At 42.1% G+C, this 15,346-nt stretch overlaps 2 protein-coding genes across 2 annotated transcripts; one reads left to right on the top strand and one right to left on the bottom strand.

Annotated features, from left to right (window-relative positions):
* Window positions 1-267: 267 nt before the first annotated feature.
* inavaa (innate immunity activator a) lies at window positions 268-8,883 on the top strand. Its single transcript, XM_028583814.1, has 10 exons — window positions 268-351; window positions 4,474-4,570; window positions 4,808-4,941; window positions 5,057-5,179; window positions 5,263-5,497; window positions 5,604-5,657; window positions 6,660-6,885; window positions 7,048-7,194; window positions 7,288-7,984; window positions 8,409-8,883. The coding sequence occupies exons 2-10, from the start codon at window positions 4,507-4,509 to the stop codon at window positions 8,499-8,501; spliced, it is 1,773 nt and encodes a 590-aa protein (XP_028439615.1). The 5' UTR covers window positions 268-351; window positions 4,474-4,506; the 3' UTR covers window positions 8,502-8,883.
* Window positions 8,884-9,311: 428 nt separating this feature from the next.
* Window positions 9,312-14,205, bottom strand: LOC114559440 (lymphoid-restricted membrane protein). Its single transcript, XM_028584073.1, has 13 exons — window positions 14,064-14,205; window positions 13,886-13,949; window positions 13,507-13,579; window positions 13,387-13,414; window positions 12,638-12,778; window positions 12,416-12,547; window positions 11,645-11,801; window positions 11,528-11,568; window positions 11,377-11,424; window positions 11,160-11,305; window positions 10,965-11,057; window positions 9,582-9,695; window positions 9,312-9,505 (listed from the first exon to the last, which is right to left on the bottom strand). The coding sequence occupies exons 1-13, from the start codon at window positions 14,073-14,075 to the stop codon at window positions 9,373-9,375; spliced, it is 1,182 nt and encodes a 393-aa protein (XP_028439874.1). The 5' UTR covers window positions 14,076-14,205; the 3' UTR covers window positions 9,312-9,372.
* Between the last annotated feature and the right edge of the window lie 1,141 nt (window positions 14,206-15,346).

The raw sequence follows: 15,346 nt of genomic DNA, 5'->3' as shown, positions 1-15,346 counted from the left end.
GTCTGGAGAGTCAGCAGCGTCGGACCAAACCATTAAAAAAGAAAATCCGGGTAGATCACCGACACCACTAAATGTACTTTTTCCTGTTAAAAACTTACTCAAGTGAAAACATATAATTTAAAGAAAGTATAAAGAGAAACTATTACGTGTTACAGTTAATATAAGAATACATTTGTTAGCAAAGAAATACTTTAGCAAAAATCTATTAAGCTCTTCCCCCTTCACTGAGACAGTGAAGTTGACTGAAACAGATGTCCCAAGCTTACTCTCATATCGAACCAGAGAAAGTCTGGACACCTCCTAATGCCTTAAGAAAGGATTTTGTAGAGGAGCAGATACAGATTATATAAGGTGAGTACACAAGACTTTACGTAGGTTAACAACATGAAAAATATAAAGGGAAAACACCGGGCAGGGAAGGAGCTGTGATGATGTTATTAGTGATGATGTTATACGTCGGAAAACTTTACAGAGCAATTAGGTTAACTGACTTTGCTATTTGGGCTGTAGCATATCAATCTTAAAACATGTCGTTAAGATAATTGCTTACTCTTTTTCAGTGTTGTAAAGTAAGTACATTTACTCAAGTTCCGTAGTTAACTACAATTATGAAGTAGTTGTAATTTACTTGAGTATTTCATTTTCCTGCTACACTTTAATTCAGAGGGAAGAATTGCACTTTTTACTTCACTACATTAATTTGACAGCTAGCCTACCTATAGTAACCAGATTAAAACTTGACATGCAAAACATACAGAAATATGATGCATTTACTTTTGACACTGTAAGTACATTTTGTCGAGGATACTAATGTACTTTATTTAAGAGAATATGCAGAATTTGAAATGGAACATTTACAAACTATGATGTTGCCATTTTTATTTAGTAAAGTAATGGGAGGATCTGAAAAGGATTTGCGCACTTCTTCTACTACTACTCTTCTTCAAGTTAAAACACCTCAATGTTTTTTTCTTCTTCCTATTTTACTTATTATTTATGTGTATCATGTATGTGTTTTAATTGTGAATTGTGTTGTTGTTTTTCTGTCTTTCTTGCCCAGGTTGCTGTATAGTGTGTGTTTACTTCTGTTACATGTTGTTAAATGTGGTGTGTTTCTCACATGGAAAAACAATGAATTCTTTGATTATAAAAAAAAAACACCTCAATGTTAAAATTATCAGACTAAGTTTTAATTAATTAATACTTTAACAGATACTATCTGGAAGACTGATTTGAGTCTCTGCAGTTAATCACTTGCTCTGTTTTGTACCATGGATATAAAGGTTGCTTTTACTGATAAACAACTTAGGATTTATATTGGTCAACAGGCTGCTTGGTGGCAGTTGTTTGTGCCCAAGGCAGCAGAATACACACCATCTCCATCAGTCCACATGTTGACAGACATGCAGTGCTACTGTGGTGCTAAAGACAACACCTCTGTGTTGATATGTCTCTGGAATCCCCCAGTTCATTTGTAAGCGGTGGGTACTTGTGGGTGAAAAGTACTTTGTACAACCACATCCTACGAAGAGCCCTAGATGACCATTAGTGTCCATACAGAGGTCTCAGAAATGATGACTCAGAGGGACAAGGTGTCGTGATCTCCGGTCAGCCCTTTAGCCTCTGGAGAACAATGGAGCATCTCTACGCTGTCGTTTGGCTGTGACAGAGCTCGTGTGTCTGGCCAGCATATGGCCTCCAGTGAGTGCAGACCGATATAGTGCGAATTCATTGTCTCTGCTGGAAAAAACTAAAAGACCCCTGCACCACTTAACAATGTTTCTCTGACAAAGGAAAGAGGCTGACAGTGTTTGAGACTTTGATACAGAATACACATAACCTTGGCTTTTATGTAATCACAGCCTACTGACTGTATTTTGCTGCAGTCTGTGGAGTTTCCACACTCAGCACTTCTTCTTAAGACAAAGATCTGACTCCAGTGCCGCACTTTGTAACACAACACTTCATTTTTTTTCTCCTGCCGCTCCCCCACATTGATGCACTTTTCTTCCAGCAGCCCATATTGTGTGCTCAATGGTCTTTCAAGCCCCCAATGTCTCCTTCCAGGCAGCGCTGCGACTGTTGACTTCAAGGCACCTAACCCTAACCTTAACCCTAACCATAATCATTGCCTAATCCTAGCGCTGCCTGGAAGGAGACGTTGGGGGCTTAAAACACCGATAAACATATTGCGTGCAGAGTGGATCCATTTTGCTGAATGGATTTTGGCTTTTCATCAGACTCTGAAATAAGGTATGCTGTAAAGTCGTTTGGTTTCTTCCACAGTATCCGCATTCAGTGGAGAGTCTTAATTACAGGGTTCGAACAGGCCTCGGTCTGGTTTCAGGCATCCCTTACTGTTTCCTCGGCGAGGCTGGTCCCCATTGGTAATTCTAGGGCCGACCACAGTGGTTATGAGTGCGGCGGTGGTGGCAGCATTCCAGGAGATCGCAGCTCCAAAGGCTCATGGGAAAGGGTGGGGGAAGTCTGGGAGACAGGGAATCCACTTCATGATCTCTTGCCATAAACACCCACTTCCGTAGACGTTACACTGTCACGGTCTGCTGAGCAGCGAGGATGGGTGGGATGGTCCCATCCCTGACACGTTCCTAGATAGTTGTCATTTGAGTTGATCGCATGCGCCATAATTAAGATGTTATGACTACATCAATCAAGCCGGGTGGAGACTGTGCTATCAGCAGCTATCCCCCCCAGGAAATGGACTGCTATTCCTGTTACACTCAATCAAGAAAAGTATTGTTTTTTTGGCTCTTCATAACAGTATGATTTCAACACTCCCAGGACTCGAGGTTTTTATGGAAGCTACAACAAATGGCATCGACGTCTTGGCAATAAGCGGCAACTTCTAGTGAGATCTGCTGTTTTATCCGTACTCACCCACCCAGCCACCCACTTACTCAGCCGAGACCTCCGACCACAGACTCTTGTGAACGTCTTCAGAGAGTTATGGGGTGTAAGTGGGTAAATCCCACATTACCCTGCCTGTCTCTGATTACCAGGCTGGATTCCTGTTGACTGCAGCATGGAGCCATGTGTCTGAGAGTACAGCAGGCCTCGACCTTGCACAGTAAAAACTCAGCACTGTTCCTTTCCCCATCTCTCACTGCAGCCTTGTCTCAATATTGGCCCAACAAGCAGCTCAGGCCTAAAGCAGAGTTGTCAGCAGATATTGAGCCCACAGCAGATTATTGAGGCTGGTTGGTGGATACAGGGCCTTTGTTGCAGTGTTGTCTTACTGACTCAAGCTGCCTGTGCCTCATTGTACTATACGGCTACTCATAGCTGCATCAGTTCACATGAGTTGCGGTAGTGAATGGGTCAGGCCTATCGAATACACAATAATATCCTGTCTACCTCTGTGTCCTACTGGTCCCTACAGGAAAAGGCCTGATACCAATCTCCAAACATAGAAGATGAGACAAGAGTTGAGGATTATACGCAGCCGCCTTAGGAACACATTCATTCACGTGGTGTCTGTTTGCATGTCACCTCAACTCCCCTTTATTCACCCTGATTAACAACACATTATTTACTTCTCATATGAGCTTTGTTTGCATGATATTAATCCAGTGATGGCTGAAGTTCATTAAGTATGATTTTATGAGTGTGTGGCATTGAAGCAATAAGCAAGGCTAATAATAGTCGATTTCACCAAAACCGCCACACACAGTCCCCTTTGCCGGGTTTTAAAAGCCTCAACTTATCCCTAGATGTTATCTCCAATTTGTTGTGGTCATTGTTTTCCTCTTCTTGCTGTCGTTCCTCTCCACATCTCGTTTTTTTGTTTGGTGTTAGTCAGATGTTTGGTAGACAGCAACAATGGAACGGAGCGGGCCATAAACATGAATTGTGCTCGCCTGTTTGTGAAAGTGTGACAGTGAAATGGGCAGTGTTGCACAGGAGTCAGCAGGGACCTTGTGATCTGATGCTGCGTGGACAAGCCCAGCATTGAGACATTCTTCCACTTCAAAGCCCCCAGAGGGTTTTCTGGACACTGGTTGAATAGGAGCTGAGGGAGGGGTGTGCGGGGGGAACAGGTGCAGTCCATGAGTGGGGTAATTCCTGCTGCCATCTGCTTTCTTTTTCGGGGTCTGGGCTCTTTAAACGCCCTCTGACACGGCGACACGCTCCCCTAGCCAGCCGCACCGTGCCCCGTCACCATGGCACCGTGATTCAGATTAACCCCCGCACATGTGCCAAGTCAACCATGGGGGTTTGCCTCTTTTGTGAGGAAGCATGGGAGGAAGAAAGAGGTGGAGGAGGAGGGAGATGGAGAGCTGCATGGATAAGTGTGTGAAAGGACACTCGCCAGTCATTCACTTTTGTTAAGTAAAGCAGCAGCAGGGAGTGTGAATGAAGCCATGTGGTAGGAAAACAACAGGAGAATCGGTATTCTTATAAATGACCAATCTCATTTTTACTAATCTCAGTAATATCTGCTAATTTCAACAGGTACTTCTAAAAACTTAAGAGCAGAAAGTCGAGATGACGGCCATCGAGAGCAAAGAGGAGATCAGTGACACTGACAGCGGGATTATTGTGCACTCTGGTATGAACATCACCACAAAATACAGCATCTAATTTCCACGTGCCATGTATAGCTTGAGGCTGAAAACAGCAAGCTAAAGGAAATGTTGCATATCCCATCGTTGTATTTATTTATATTTTAACAACTAATTCCTCACTTTTACGATTCATAAACATTTAAGAGGAAATTGTGAATAAATCCAATGGTCACATACAGATCCTGATGAGGAAAGCCTGATGTTCTGTGTGTTCGCTGCAGGTCCAGACAGCCCTACGTCCCCGGTGAAGGAGCTGACCACCCACACCAGAGCCCTGAAGCTGAAGCACCAGTCTCTGGAGGAGCGTCTGGAGCTCTGCCTGCTGGAGCTCAGGAAGCTCTGCATCCGGGAGGCAGTAAGTCATCATTACCAAGTATATATTAGCTCTAAATGAGTTATAAATGCATTTGGTGTATAAGGGTCACACGTTTTCCCTTTTTGTAATCAACGCTTTTATTGTGAAATCACAGGAGCTGACTGGGAAACTGCCCTCAGACTATCCTGTGATGCCCAATGAGAAGCTACCCCGGGTCAGGAGGAGGATTGGAGCTTCATTTAAGCTTGACGAAGGTCTGATCCATCTGGATAAACAGGTACGGGAATCCATCCAAGTCAACTATTTTTGGGGAAAGAAAGAGATTACAAAACTAAATGTCAGAATTTCTGTTGATCGCAGGATTCAGAGCTGCAAGTGCTGGAAACTGACTTGGCTCTTCAGCGGCAGATTTATGAGGCGGCCCGCAAACTCTCCCTGGAGGAGAATCTCAGTAAACCACAGAAGAAGAGCAGGCTGCAGCAGTGCAAGAGGGTAGAGAAGAAAGTGAAGGATCTGCAGGAGGCCGTGTTCCAGCACAGGATTAAGAGCGAGTGCAACTCACCGTGCATCAGCATCTCAAACAACCAAAACAGAGGTGAGTTGCACTGCTGCCCTCTTCAGGCCAAGTTGTGCACTGCACTCATTAACACATTCTTTGGGTTTGATGGACACTTTTATAATGTTCTTTCTATTCTATGCAGATCTGTGCATGTCTGATGACAGTTCCCTGTCTGATGTGGTGGCCCTGGATGATGGTGAGTGGGGAGTACATTTATACGTATATGCTTTAAAGAATACATATATGCTTTGAATAGTGCTGTCAGTTAAACGCGTTATTAATGGCGTTAACGCAAACCCATTTTAACGGCGTCAATTAAAATTTTTAAAAAGTTCTTTTTGGCCCAGCAAACATTGTAGTTTTTTCACATGCTGTTGCAACAACTAGTAACGTTATAAAAACTACAACACCACACCGGATCTAGCTAGACCGGAAACAAAACAACATGCACGCTGCACACACTTGTTTGCACTTGCTTGCGAGCCGGCCAAAGAGTAGTACATACCTGCAAACTAGTGTGAGACCCGGTGCCTTAACGACGCACAGGAGGCCAGTCAACACTACACAGCAGGTAACTTAAAATGTTTACAGCTAAACGGTGTAAACACCGGACTGTAGTTGCCGTTGTCTGAAAAACACAGTCATGATGTTATGTTGCTCGCCTCGCCAGCCTCGTGGTGCATTCACTGTAATTGTAAAATACCCTTTTCCCATCCAGTGGTTGTTTTCACCGTTTTGTGCTCCTTTTTTTTTTAAGATCAACTTTTTATTGTTATGTATATTTTTGAACATACAGAACAGACAAATACAATTGAACAAGGTTTTCCTTTTTTAAATATATATATCTTTCGGTTCAGGCACCGTTTTAAAAGTATTGTATCATGTTGATAAGAGCATTAAAATGAGAAAAAATAATGGGACAAAAAGAAATCAAGGGACATTTAAAATAGATAAAAATGTGCGATTAATTGCGAGTTAACTATGACATTAATGCGATTAATCGCGATTAAATATTTTAATCGTTTGACAGCACTAGCTTTGAAGATTATCATCACTCTCTGACTAACATGCTTAGATTTAGACATACAGTAAAAATAAGTGTGAATTAGATAGGATGCATGTAATAGATAATGTAGATCGGAGATATTTTGGAGCAGCATGATACCAACTGTTTGATGTTGTCTGTGATCCCCCACAGATGTGGACTCGCCCGGCCCTCTCTCTCCTCCAGTGTTGGGCACTTCCTGTTCAGACCCCCTCCAGCTGTCAGCCACAACCCTTCAGTCGTCCCAGCAGTCATCAAGCCAGCTCAGTGTGGAGTATGAGCGCTCTCCCATCCAGAACTCTCCGTGGAAAGAGTCCAGTCTGGATCAGCCTTACCAGAAGGCCACAAACCCCCAGTCTGCTAGCAGCAGCAGGTCCAGGTAGGAGTCTGAAGTGTAATAACCACCCATCGACTACACAACTGCACTAGGTCGAGTGTGTGTCAACATGACTATAAGAAAAAAATCAAAAAAAGTAAAACCAGTAGCTAAGTGTCAGTATTCATATCTCACATCATCCGTTCTGTTCTTGTTGTTTTGCAGTAGTCCAGCAGGAACCCAGGTGTCTGCAGAGAGCATAATTCCTCTGTCTCAGTTTATAAAGAACGCGGCTCTGCGTCAGAACCACTCCACCAGCGCCCCCTCCACCCCAGAGCTGCACGTACGCCGACAGTACTCCCAGTCCTTCAGGTACACAGAGAAGTCAGATACATAAGTACACCAATGCACAGAGAGCATCACAATATGTGTACTATAATTTTACAACTTCACATGTCTCCTCAGACTTCCCAAAAGTAAGCCACCTGCTGACAAGGAGCGCCTCAGCTCCGAGAACAATCAAGGGCGAGCCAGGCTGCCGCAGCGACGCTGCATGGCTGACTTCATGGTGCGTTCTCCAGAGTACTCTCCCTTGCGCCCTTACCAGTCCAGCTCGGAGGACAGCAGCTCGGAGCACTCGTCCTCCTCCTACATTAGCTCTCCTGGCAGGGACGGACCCACTGAGATCCCAAAGCTCTGCCCGCCGCCTTACGGATTCCACTTGGGGGCACAAAAGAAAGGGCTCTCCAACTTCGCCAGCTCACACAAGAACATCAACCAGTCCCAGCCCAGTCCTGGCTACGTCAGGCCAATGGCAGAAGATTGCCCCCTCTCCCCTCAAGACCTGGACATGGGAAAGTGCTTCCTTTCCTCCCCTCCTGTGGCACACAGCCCTCGGCAAAGACAGTGGCAGGAGGGAGCGTTGTCCCCAAGAGGAATCTTAAAGCCCCCTCCGCCTTACACCAGGCTGGTGCGAACGCCCTCGCTGAAGGAGTATCCGAACCACGCCATCAGGCTGATGCCCAGGGACATCGTGTCAGAGGAGTTGAAGTCCTGGCATCAGAGGAATCAGCTGCAGAAGTTTCGGCCAGGCTGCATTGATCAGCAGAGCTACCTGAGTGTCAAGAGCCCCACTTCACCTCATCTGCCTCCATTTAAACAGGTTGGTGCTGATTATGATACACTAAAATAGGCCACCTTTCATATACTGTGTTAGTACTGGAGCCAGTCTGTTCATTATTTCCTCCATAAATCAATTAATTGTTTGGTCTATAAAACATCAGATATCAATGAAAATGTCACATCACAATTTCCTGGGGTCGAAGGTGACGTCTTCAAATTTCTTGGTTTGTCCGACCAACAGCCCAAAACCCAAATATATTTAGATCACAATAACGTTCAAATAATGGAAAATCCTCACATCTGAGAAGCTGGAACCATCACATTTTTCTGCATTTTTGCTTGAAAAATGACTGAATCGATGGTTAAAACAGTTGCTGATTAATGTTCTTTTGATCATCTAATCATATATACAATATATTTATGTGCAGAATGCATAAGGTAAACACTGATTGTTTTTTTCACAGGGTTTGGGTAATGTGATTCTCCAGAGAGCTGCAGACGGGACTCCAGTCCAGTGGTTCGTTGCAGAGGATGCTGAAATTGTGAGCCAGGTGTAACTGAACCCTCTACTGCTCTGTAGTATGTTCAGTAGGATTATTCCTCTCTTCCTTATCTCTGTATTTATTAAGGCTTTTGACTCTCTGTGAGATTGTATGTTGACGTGAGAAGATGAGCACATTTCTCTCTCGTCTTTTAACTTAAAACTTAATGTAAGGTGGTATGCCACTTTTATTTATTTTAAATTGTTTTCCAATAGATGTTTCTAAACTTTCTGAGGTGAAGTTAGGTTCATACGAAACAGATTTAGAACACATTTGCTGTAGTTTCAAGAACTTCTTTGTGTCTGGCACATATTTTGCACATGAAATTCATCTACAGTAGTTTTCAAAGAAGTTTCTCCATTCCTAGTATAATTTTTAATGTTATACTTTTTTTTACCTGTTATTGAAGACTTATAACTAAAATGTTGATACACCTTTGAAAATGCATTGCTCTTCTTTATATATATATATATATATATATATATATATATATATATAGATTTAACATCTAGCCATGACGTGAAGTGAGCTGAATCTTAACGTTTGCTACTAACTCTTAATAATTAATCACTGATGCCTTAAACGGCGGTTTGATGAATGTTTTCACTGCAGTATGGAGTTTTCTTACTAACCAAGTGATTGTATCAGTTTTGATATGTTTTGTATATTTATAATAAAAAATTACAGCTGTGAGTGAAGTTTGTGGCTTTGATATCTAGAAGGTATCTAGAAACACACAAACAACCACAAGTGTCTAAAATGTTTTTATACTCATATCCAAAGACTGATACAGTTTTCAGCTGTCTGCACGCTTCATGTTTGCAATACAGTTACAGAATTTAGACAACGTCCTGCTGACTGTATGTCCATGGCCCAGGTGATCCCATCATGAAGCTTCCACAAAAAGGTAAGCCAAAGTTACGACACAGAAAAGCACCAACAGGTACACGCAGAAGAGCGCCCAGCGACAGCGATACAACCAGTGAGCCAGAGGACGATGTCTCCACAAGGACCCACACCTGAGGACAGCAGTCAGTCAGTGTTTGTCCAAAAACAATCCTCACAGTTGTCTTTTAAAAACATATGTTGACTTACGGGCTTGCAGAAAGCTGTCGGTAAATATTTGCACTTTTTTTATCCTTGTCTGCCTTTTTCTTTGATAACGCAGCTTTGCCCTTGTGTCTCTGCCGCAAAGTCTCCAGAGGGGATCTGTAACAAAGACAGTTACATTATTCTAGTACAGTGTCAAAGCAATTTTACAAAGGTGAGCAAAATAACAGAAAAAGCCCTTAACTGGTGGTGTTTTTTATTAGGCTTTAGTTTGTACTGATGTGAAATATATAAAGTGTCTTTCAGTCACAGTTCCCTATATTCCCAGAAATTGGCATACACATATTCAAATTAATTCCATTCTATAAACTCAGGGGTGATTAATCCGGCTCAAGATCCCCTGAGCAATGAGCTCTGGGCCCCAATGAGCTCTAGGCCTCTCACAGACCATTCCCTAGTCTCGCTTTGCCAGACCATCCTCCAAGGCACTGCGCTGGAAGGTCTGGCTAGTCCACATAGCATTCTGGGATGGGAGAAAAAACATGCTCTGGTTTACTGGCATTTCTTTAAAGCAATCACAATCGCCAGAAGCTCTGCGGAGCTGCTGCCAAATAGCCTCGGGAAGGAACTTGTTTTGCTGGAACTAAACGTTCAAAAGTTGTTTTAGTCGTGCGAGAAAAAACTCAGATTGAACAGATAGTCTAGCTAGCGGTCTCAATTTACCCTGCAAAGATCTGAGGAGCAGTTAACCATAGTCCTCATAAATCTACCAGAGTTTAAAATTCAAACACAAAAAAAACGGAAGGAAATGGACATCAGCGAATAGACATGCATCCGGCTAATTTCCTGCGGCACCGGAGCAATCCCGGAAGTGGAACATCGTGGATATAGACTAACCATTCCCCAATGTGTGAAATCCCTACGTTTTTTCATAGCCAAATGCATGCGCGGGCGGCCCAGCTACCAAAACAAAGAATAGGAGAAGCTCATATTACAACACACAGAGGGAGTGTGATTTCCTTCTCTGCTCAGGACGCCATTACTCCACTATATGTTAACATAGCAAATATTTGTTTGCTGCTATATTAATGTTCTGAATGTTGTGTACAGCCCCTTTAAGGATATGCACCATGTACGCATAATGCTAACTGAAATATTTATATTGACATTCTATTTCTACACAGGGCCTCTCTATAAAACAGAGCCTCAACATTGGGTAAAAATCCAATAGCCACCTTAGGGCTCTTTAACATTTTAGTTTTCAACTGAATGGAAACTTGCATTGTTGCTCTTGCAATTAATCTTTTTTCACAGCAAATAATAATCAAGTGAAGAAGAAAAAAGAAACATCAAGTGCTTCATCAAATGTATTTACTGCAGGCTATAGTATTGTCATTGTGTGATGTTTCCGCTATTTTGATTCCATACTTTTTGTTGTGTATCTTTCTGGTGGCCAGTTGTTTCGATGAAGGAAGCTCAGCAGCTGGAGCTTCTGACGGAGTGTCATCTGGATCCAGTGGCCTGAAGAAAAAAAAAAGAGAAAAAGGAAATCAGCTGATGTGAGGCACACTTGCTGATCATGTGGCCCAGGCACAAAGAGTAAAAGTAGAGCCTCTAGTCGACCTGTCGTCCACTGAGTAGCTGTTGTCATTGGTCACAGAGCAGCTGGACTCTGATCTCAGGGGGGGAGACGGGCAGGTGAGGAAGGACTCCTTGCTGAAGGACCTTCTAGGAGTAGCTTGATTCTTTAAGTCTTGCTTTATCTTCTCCTGTAGAGACAAAGAAGGAGACACTCATTTGGGTTTCTAGATGATAACAAACTGTAAAGAAAGTTCCTTACCTGGATTTGGCTGGGAATAAGTGTTATGCTGACTCTGCGACGAAGGCTCTAAAAAAAATAACAAAGAATAAGAACAAATAAAACGCATATTGAGGTGATGAAAAGGTGGCTACCCATTTCAGATGGTACGATAAGCCAAATATCGGCATACCTGATGAGAGCTTTTCTTTCTGATGTCACTTTCCTCTGGATCTAGAACAAGAGAGTCAGTCAAACATTGCACATGATGGCAGAACACGACAAACACCACAAGATAGAATCAGAGAACCTGGCGATGCTCTTTGGTCGATGCTGTTTCTGCAGGAGATCTGCTGCTGGATCGTCTTCTTGGCCTCCTCCAGCTCTAGCACGTTTCTTTCATGTTGTCTCCTCAGATTCTCCACATGAGCAACCATCACTTCGACTTCATGACTCACTCTAGCCTCCTATCAGACGGAAAAAAAAAAAAAATATATATATATATATATATATATATATATATATATATGTGTGTATATATATATATATATATATAAAATCATATAAAAATCAAAAGAGCTAAGCAGTTGTTAATAGCTTTAATGTACATAAATACATTATAATGTGTTACAGATCATTATTAAGACACTATAATGCATAAATAGAGAGAGGTTTTGGTTTTCCAGGATGGTTGTTGCTCCTAAAACAGTGTACAAACCTACACACATCTGTTTTTACCACAAACTTTAACTTTGATTGTTTCTTATTTGGTAATTAATTAATATTTAATGTTATCAAGTAAATGTTTAATGGGCTGTAATGATGTACCACCAGCATTTAAAATGTCTGCCTTGCGGCTTATTGTACACTGTGGGCTTCCACACTAATACATTCTTTTATCATTAACCAATGATTAAGTCATGAACAGAAACTTATAAACCCTTGAGGAGAATGTATGTTGACGAGAATGTCTTTTCTGGGACTCTTTCTTGGAGCTCCGACCCACAGGTTGGAAACCACCAGTCTTAAGTGGTACTTAGCTATCCAAATGTAAAATAGGAGCAAAGGAGCCTCGACGTGCCTGGTGCACAGCGCCGAGCACCTCCGCTGTGTTGGAGATTCGTTCCACGGTCCCACCGAGGATGTCCAGAGACAGCTCCAGCCTCTGCAGGATCATACTGCGCTTACTGTCCAGACACAGGCCTTTCAGCGTCTACAAATACACACAAAAACACACACACACACACTTGCACTCTGGTGGTGTTATTTAGACTTGTTTCACATTATCTGTCAGTCATTGCACCTCCAGGGTCTCCCTTCCTCTGGTCAGCTCCAGCTGGATGTTGTCCTCAGCCAGGTTGCGGGCGTGCTCCTCCGCCTGCAGCCTCTGCTTCAGGGTGTACTGATCACAGCGGAAGGCCAGGGCGATCTGACAGAAGGCCGTCTGGAAGCAAGAACATTTATTTCACTCAGGTTTTAAATGAACCCTTACATTTCAGACGCGTATGTATTGTCAGTTTTTAAGCTGCATTCTTTATGGTTGAAATGATAAGAAATATTAAATAAAAACATGTGTATCTGCTGCCTATATATCAAGATATTCAGCACAAAATCAACAACTACACTCTTCCATACCTTGATACACAAAATGTGCCTGTTAAAACATTAAAGGATGGGTACACAATTTTTCAAGTCTGTGTTCAACCAATAGTCAGGTGCCCATATGAACACTGAAACTGGTTTCGCTTGTTGTAATCATTCCTCCTGTGTATACGAGCGTTTAAATGCACCTTTGCACGGGAGGACGACAGAGTTTTCACCATCACTTACATTAAAAGAGCATTAGGGAGGGACCTTTAAATGGCCAGTGTGATTATAACAAGCACTTTTCCCTTGAAAAATTGTGAACTTATCCTTAAAAAGCAACATAAAAGAGCCAATATTGCATATAAGTAACATATAACATAAAACCATAAAACTGCACACATAGGCCAATAAAAGGAGGAAAGACGTAATGCGTGGTATATCATGGTGAAGAAGTTGGTGACCTACCTCCAAATCTTTCTCTGACATCTCCATGCTGTCAGAAAACAAGACAAGTTTAATGAAAAGTCTGATTAAATCACGTTATTTAGATAAACTATGATAAATATTAATATGAGGCTGTGTCACCTGTTGAGGCCTACACGTTCTATGATGGACAGCTCGTTCCAGTTTGGGATTGAGGGCTCCTCTTGACTGGTTTCTGTTGTAAAGACACAACCCAGTTCAAATGCAGAGCCACGATAGCCTACTGGTTCCTGGACCTTTTTTTTTTAATTGTTTTTTAAAAAGATAATTTTTTGGGGGGCATTTTAGGCCTTTAATTCCACAAGACAGATGAAGACATGAAAGGGGAGAGAGAAGTGATGACATGCAGCAAAGAGCCACAGGTTGGAGTCGAACCTGCGGCCACTGTGTCGAGGAGCAAACCTCTACACGTGTGCGCCCGCTCCACCAACTGAGCCAACCCGGCCACATTCCTGGACCTATTATGAACATTTTATGTTACCTTCGTCACTGTCCTCACTGCCCAGCATGGTGGACAGACCGGAGTTGGCTGTCTCGGCATCAGGCTGAAATTAGTTGAGAAACATGACCTCTATTACTGAACGATAGTCATCACTATAAAGGTGTTAATCAGTATTAAGAGGAACAGGTGAGGACAGCTGGTAGATTATTTAACTCACCTGGGCGTTCATCACTACTGTCTTCAAAATAATAATCCAAATGTCCTCCTCAGGTAAAAAACAGATTCAAGTATTCAAATCCTCTTCGCAGTCAACACTGGATTTTCTATTGTTGCTGTAAACACAAATACGTTCTCACAAGGTCTTGAACGCGTTTGGTTCTTTTCTCCCGTGGCCTTTCTCCTGTACTGAGAATAGATAATCCTATTAAGAGATCCACAGTCAAACCTGAGCAGGACATCCGCCCCAAGAGGATCATGGGGAGCTGTGGCTGTACCTGTTGCTGTGTTTTTATCTTTAAATAATATATAAATAAATTTAAATAAATAAATGCTGGTGTTGTCCCAAGTGATGAATCAAATGTACCAATAAATGTACCTATACACAGCACTAAATCCAAACACTGCAAAGACACAGGGATATTTTAATATCTTTAAATTGATTGGTGGATGCATATACCTTTACTGTACACAAATGTGACACAAAGGGGTGTACAACAGTGTTTACCGATTACACTACTGTATTCTCCCACTGATCAGGTCAGCTGGATCCCATTATCATCAGCAGGGTTATTACTTCTTATATTATCCATGTAGTAGTACGAGTACAATATTAGACCAGCTTTGGGCCACCCCGAGACCACTAGGACGGTGTTGGCCAGACAAGTTTGATTACTTCAAGAAACGTCTCTAGTTCCTAAATAATTACAATTTGAGGGATTATTCTGCATCAAGAACATATAGGGGGCTCCATTTGGTCAATATTTCAGACCTTTAGAAGCCACTGAAGTAGGGATAGGCTGATCTTAGTAGTATTGATATCCAAGGCAGCAATGCTAATACTAGGGTAATAGGACAATATATATATATTTTTTATCCATCTCATGTTAAATACTCTGGTCACAAAAGCTAAGAATCTGGTCAACGGTAGAATAGATTTTAACATACATTTGCTAAAACTACTGAAAAATGGGAAAACCCACAATGCCTATGTTTGAAAGGTAAAGCACAATTTTTGTTGTCAGGATACCTTAACATAAGACAAGAAATAAGCCAGGCTCTCATTCATTATTTTAAACAGGTGAAAAAAAGAGCTACTTGTTGACTTGTTTTTGTTCCTATGTAGTATTCATAAGTATTAGTTTAGTTTCTTTCCATCCATCATTTCTTCAAAACTGAGTGATTCATAGACCCTAATAGAAGCCTAATATTCTATTGATTTAAATAAGTTCATGTTTGCAAAATGATTAAACTATGAACTATTTTCCATGCCCAGTGACATGA

This window comes from Perca flavescens, chromosome 7 (genome assembly GCF_004354835.1).
Source record: "Perca flavescens isolate YP-PL-M2 chromosome 7, PFLA_1.0, whole genome shotgun sequence".
Taxonomy (NCBI): Eukaryota; Metazoa; Chordata; class Actinopteri; order Perciformes; family Percidae; genus Perca; species Perca flavescens.
The sequence above is the reverse complement of the archived record's forward strand: the minus strand, read 5'-3'. Positions and strand labels throughout refer to the sequence as shown.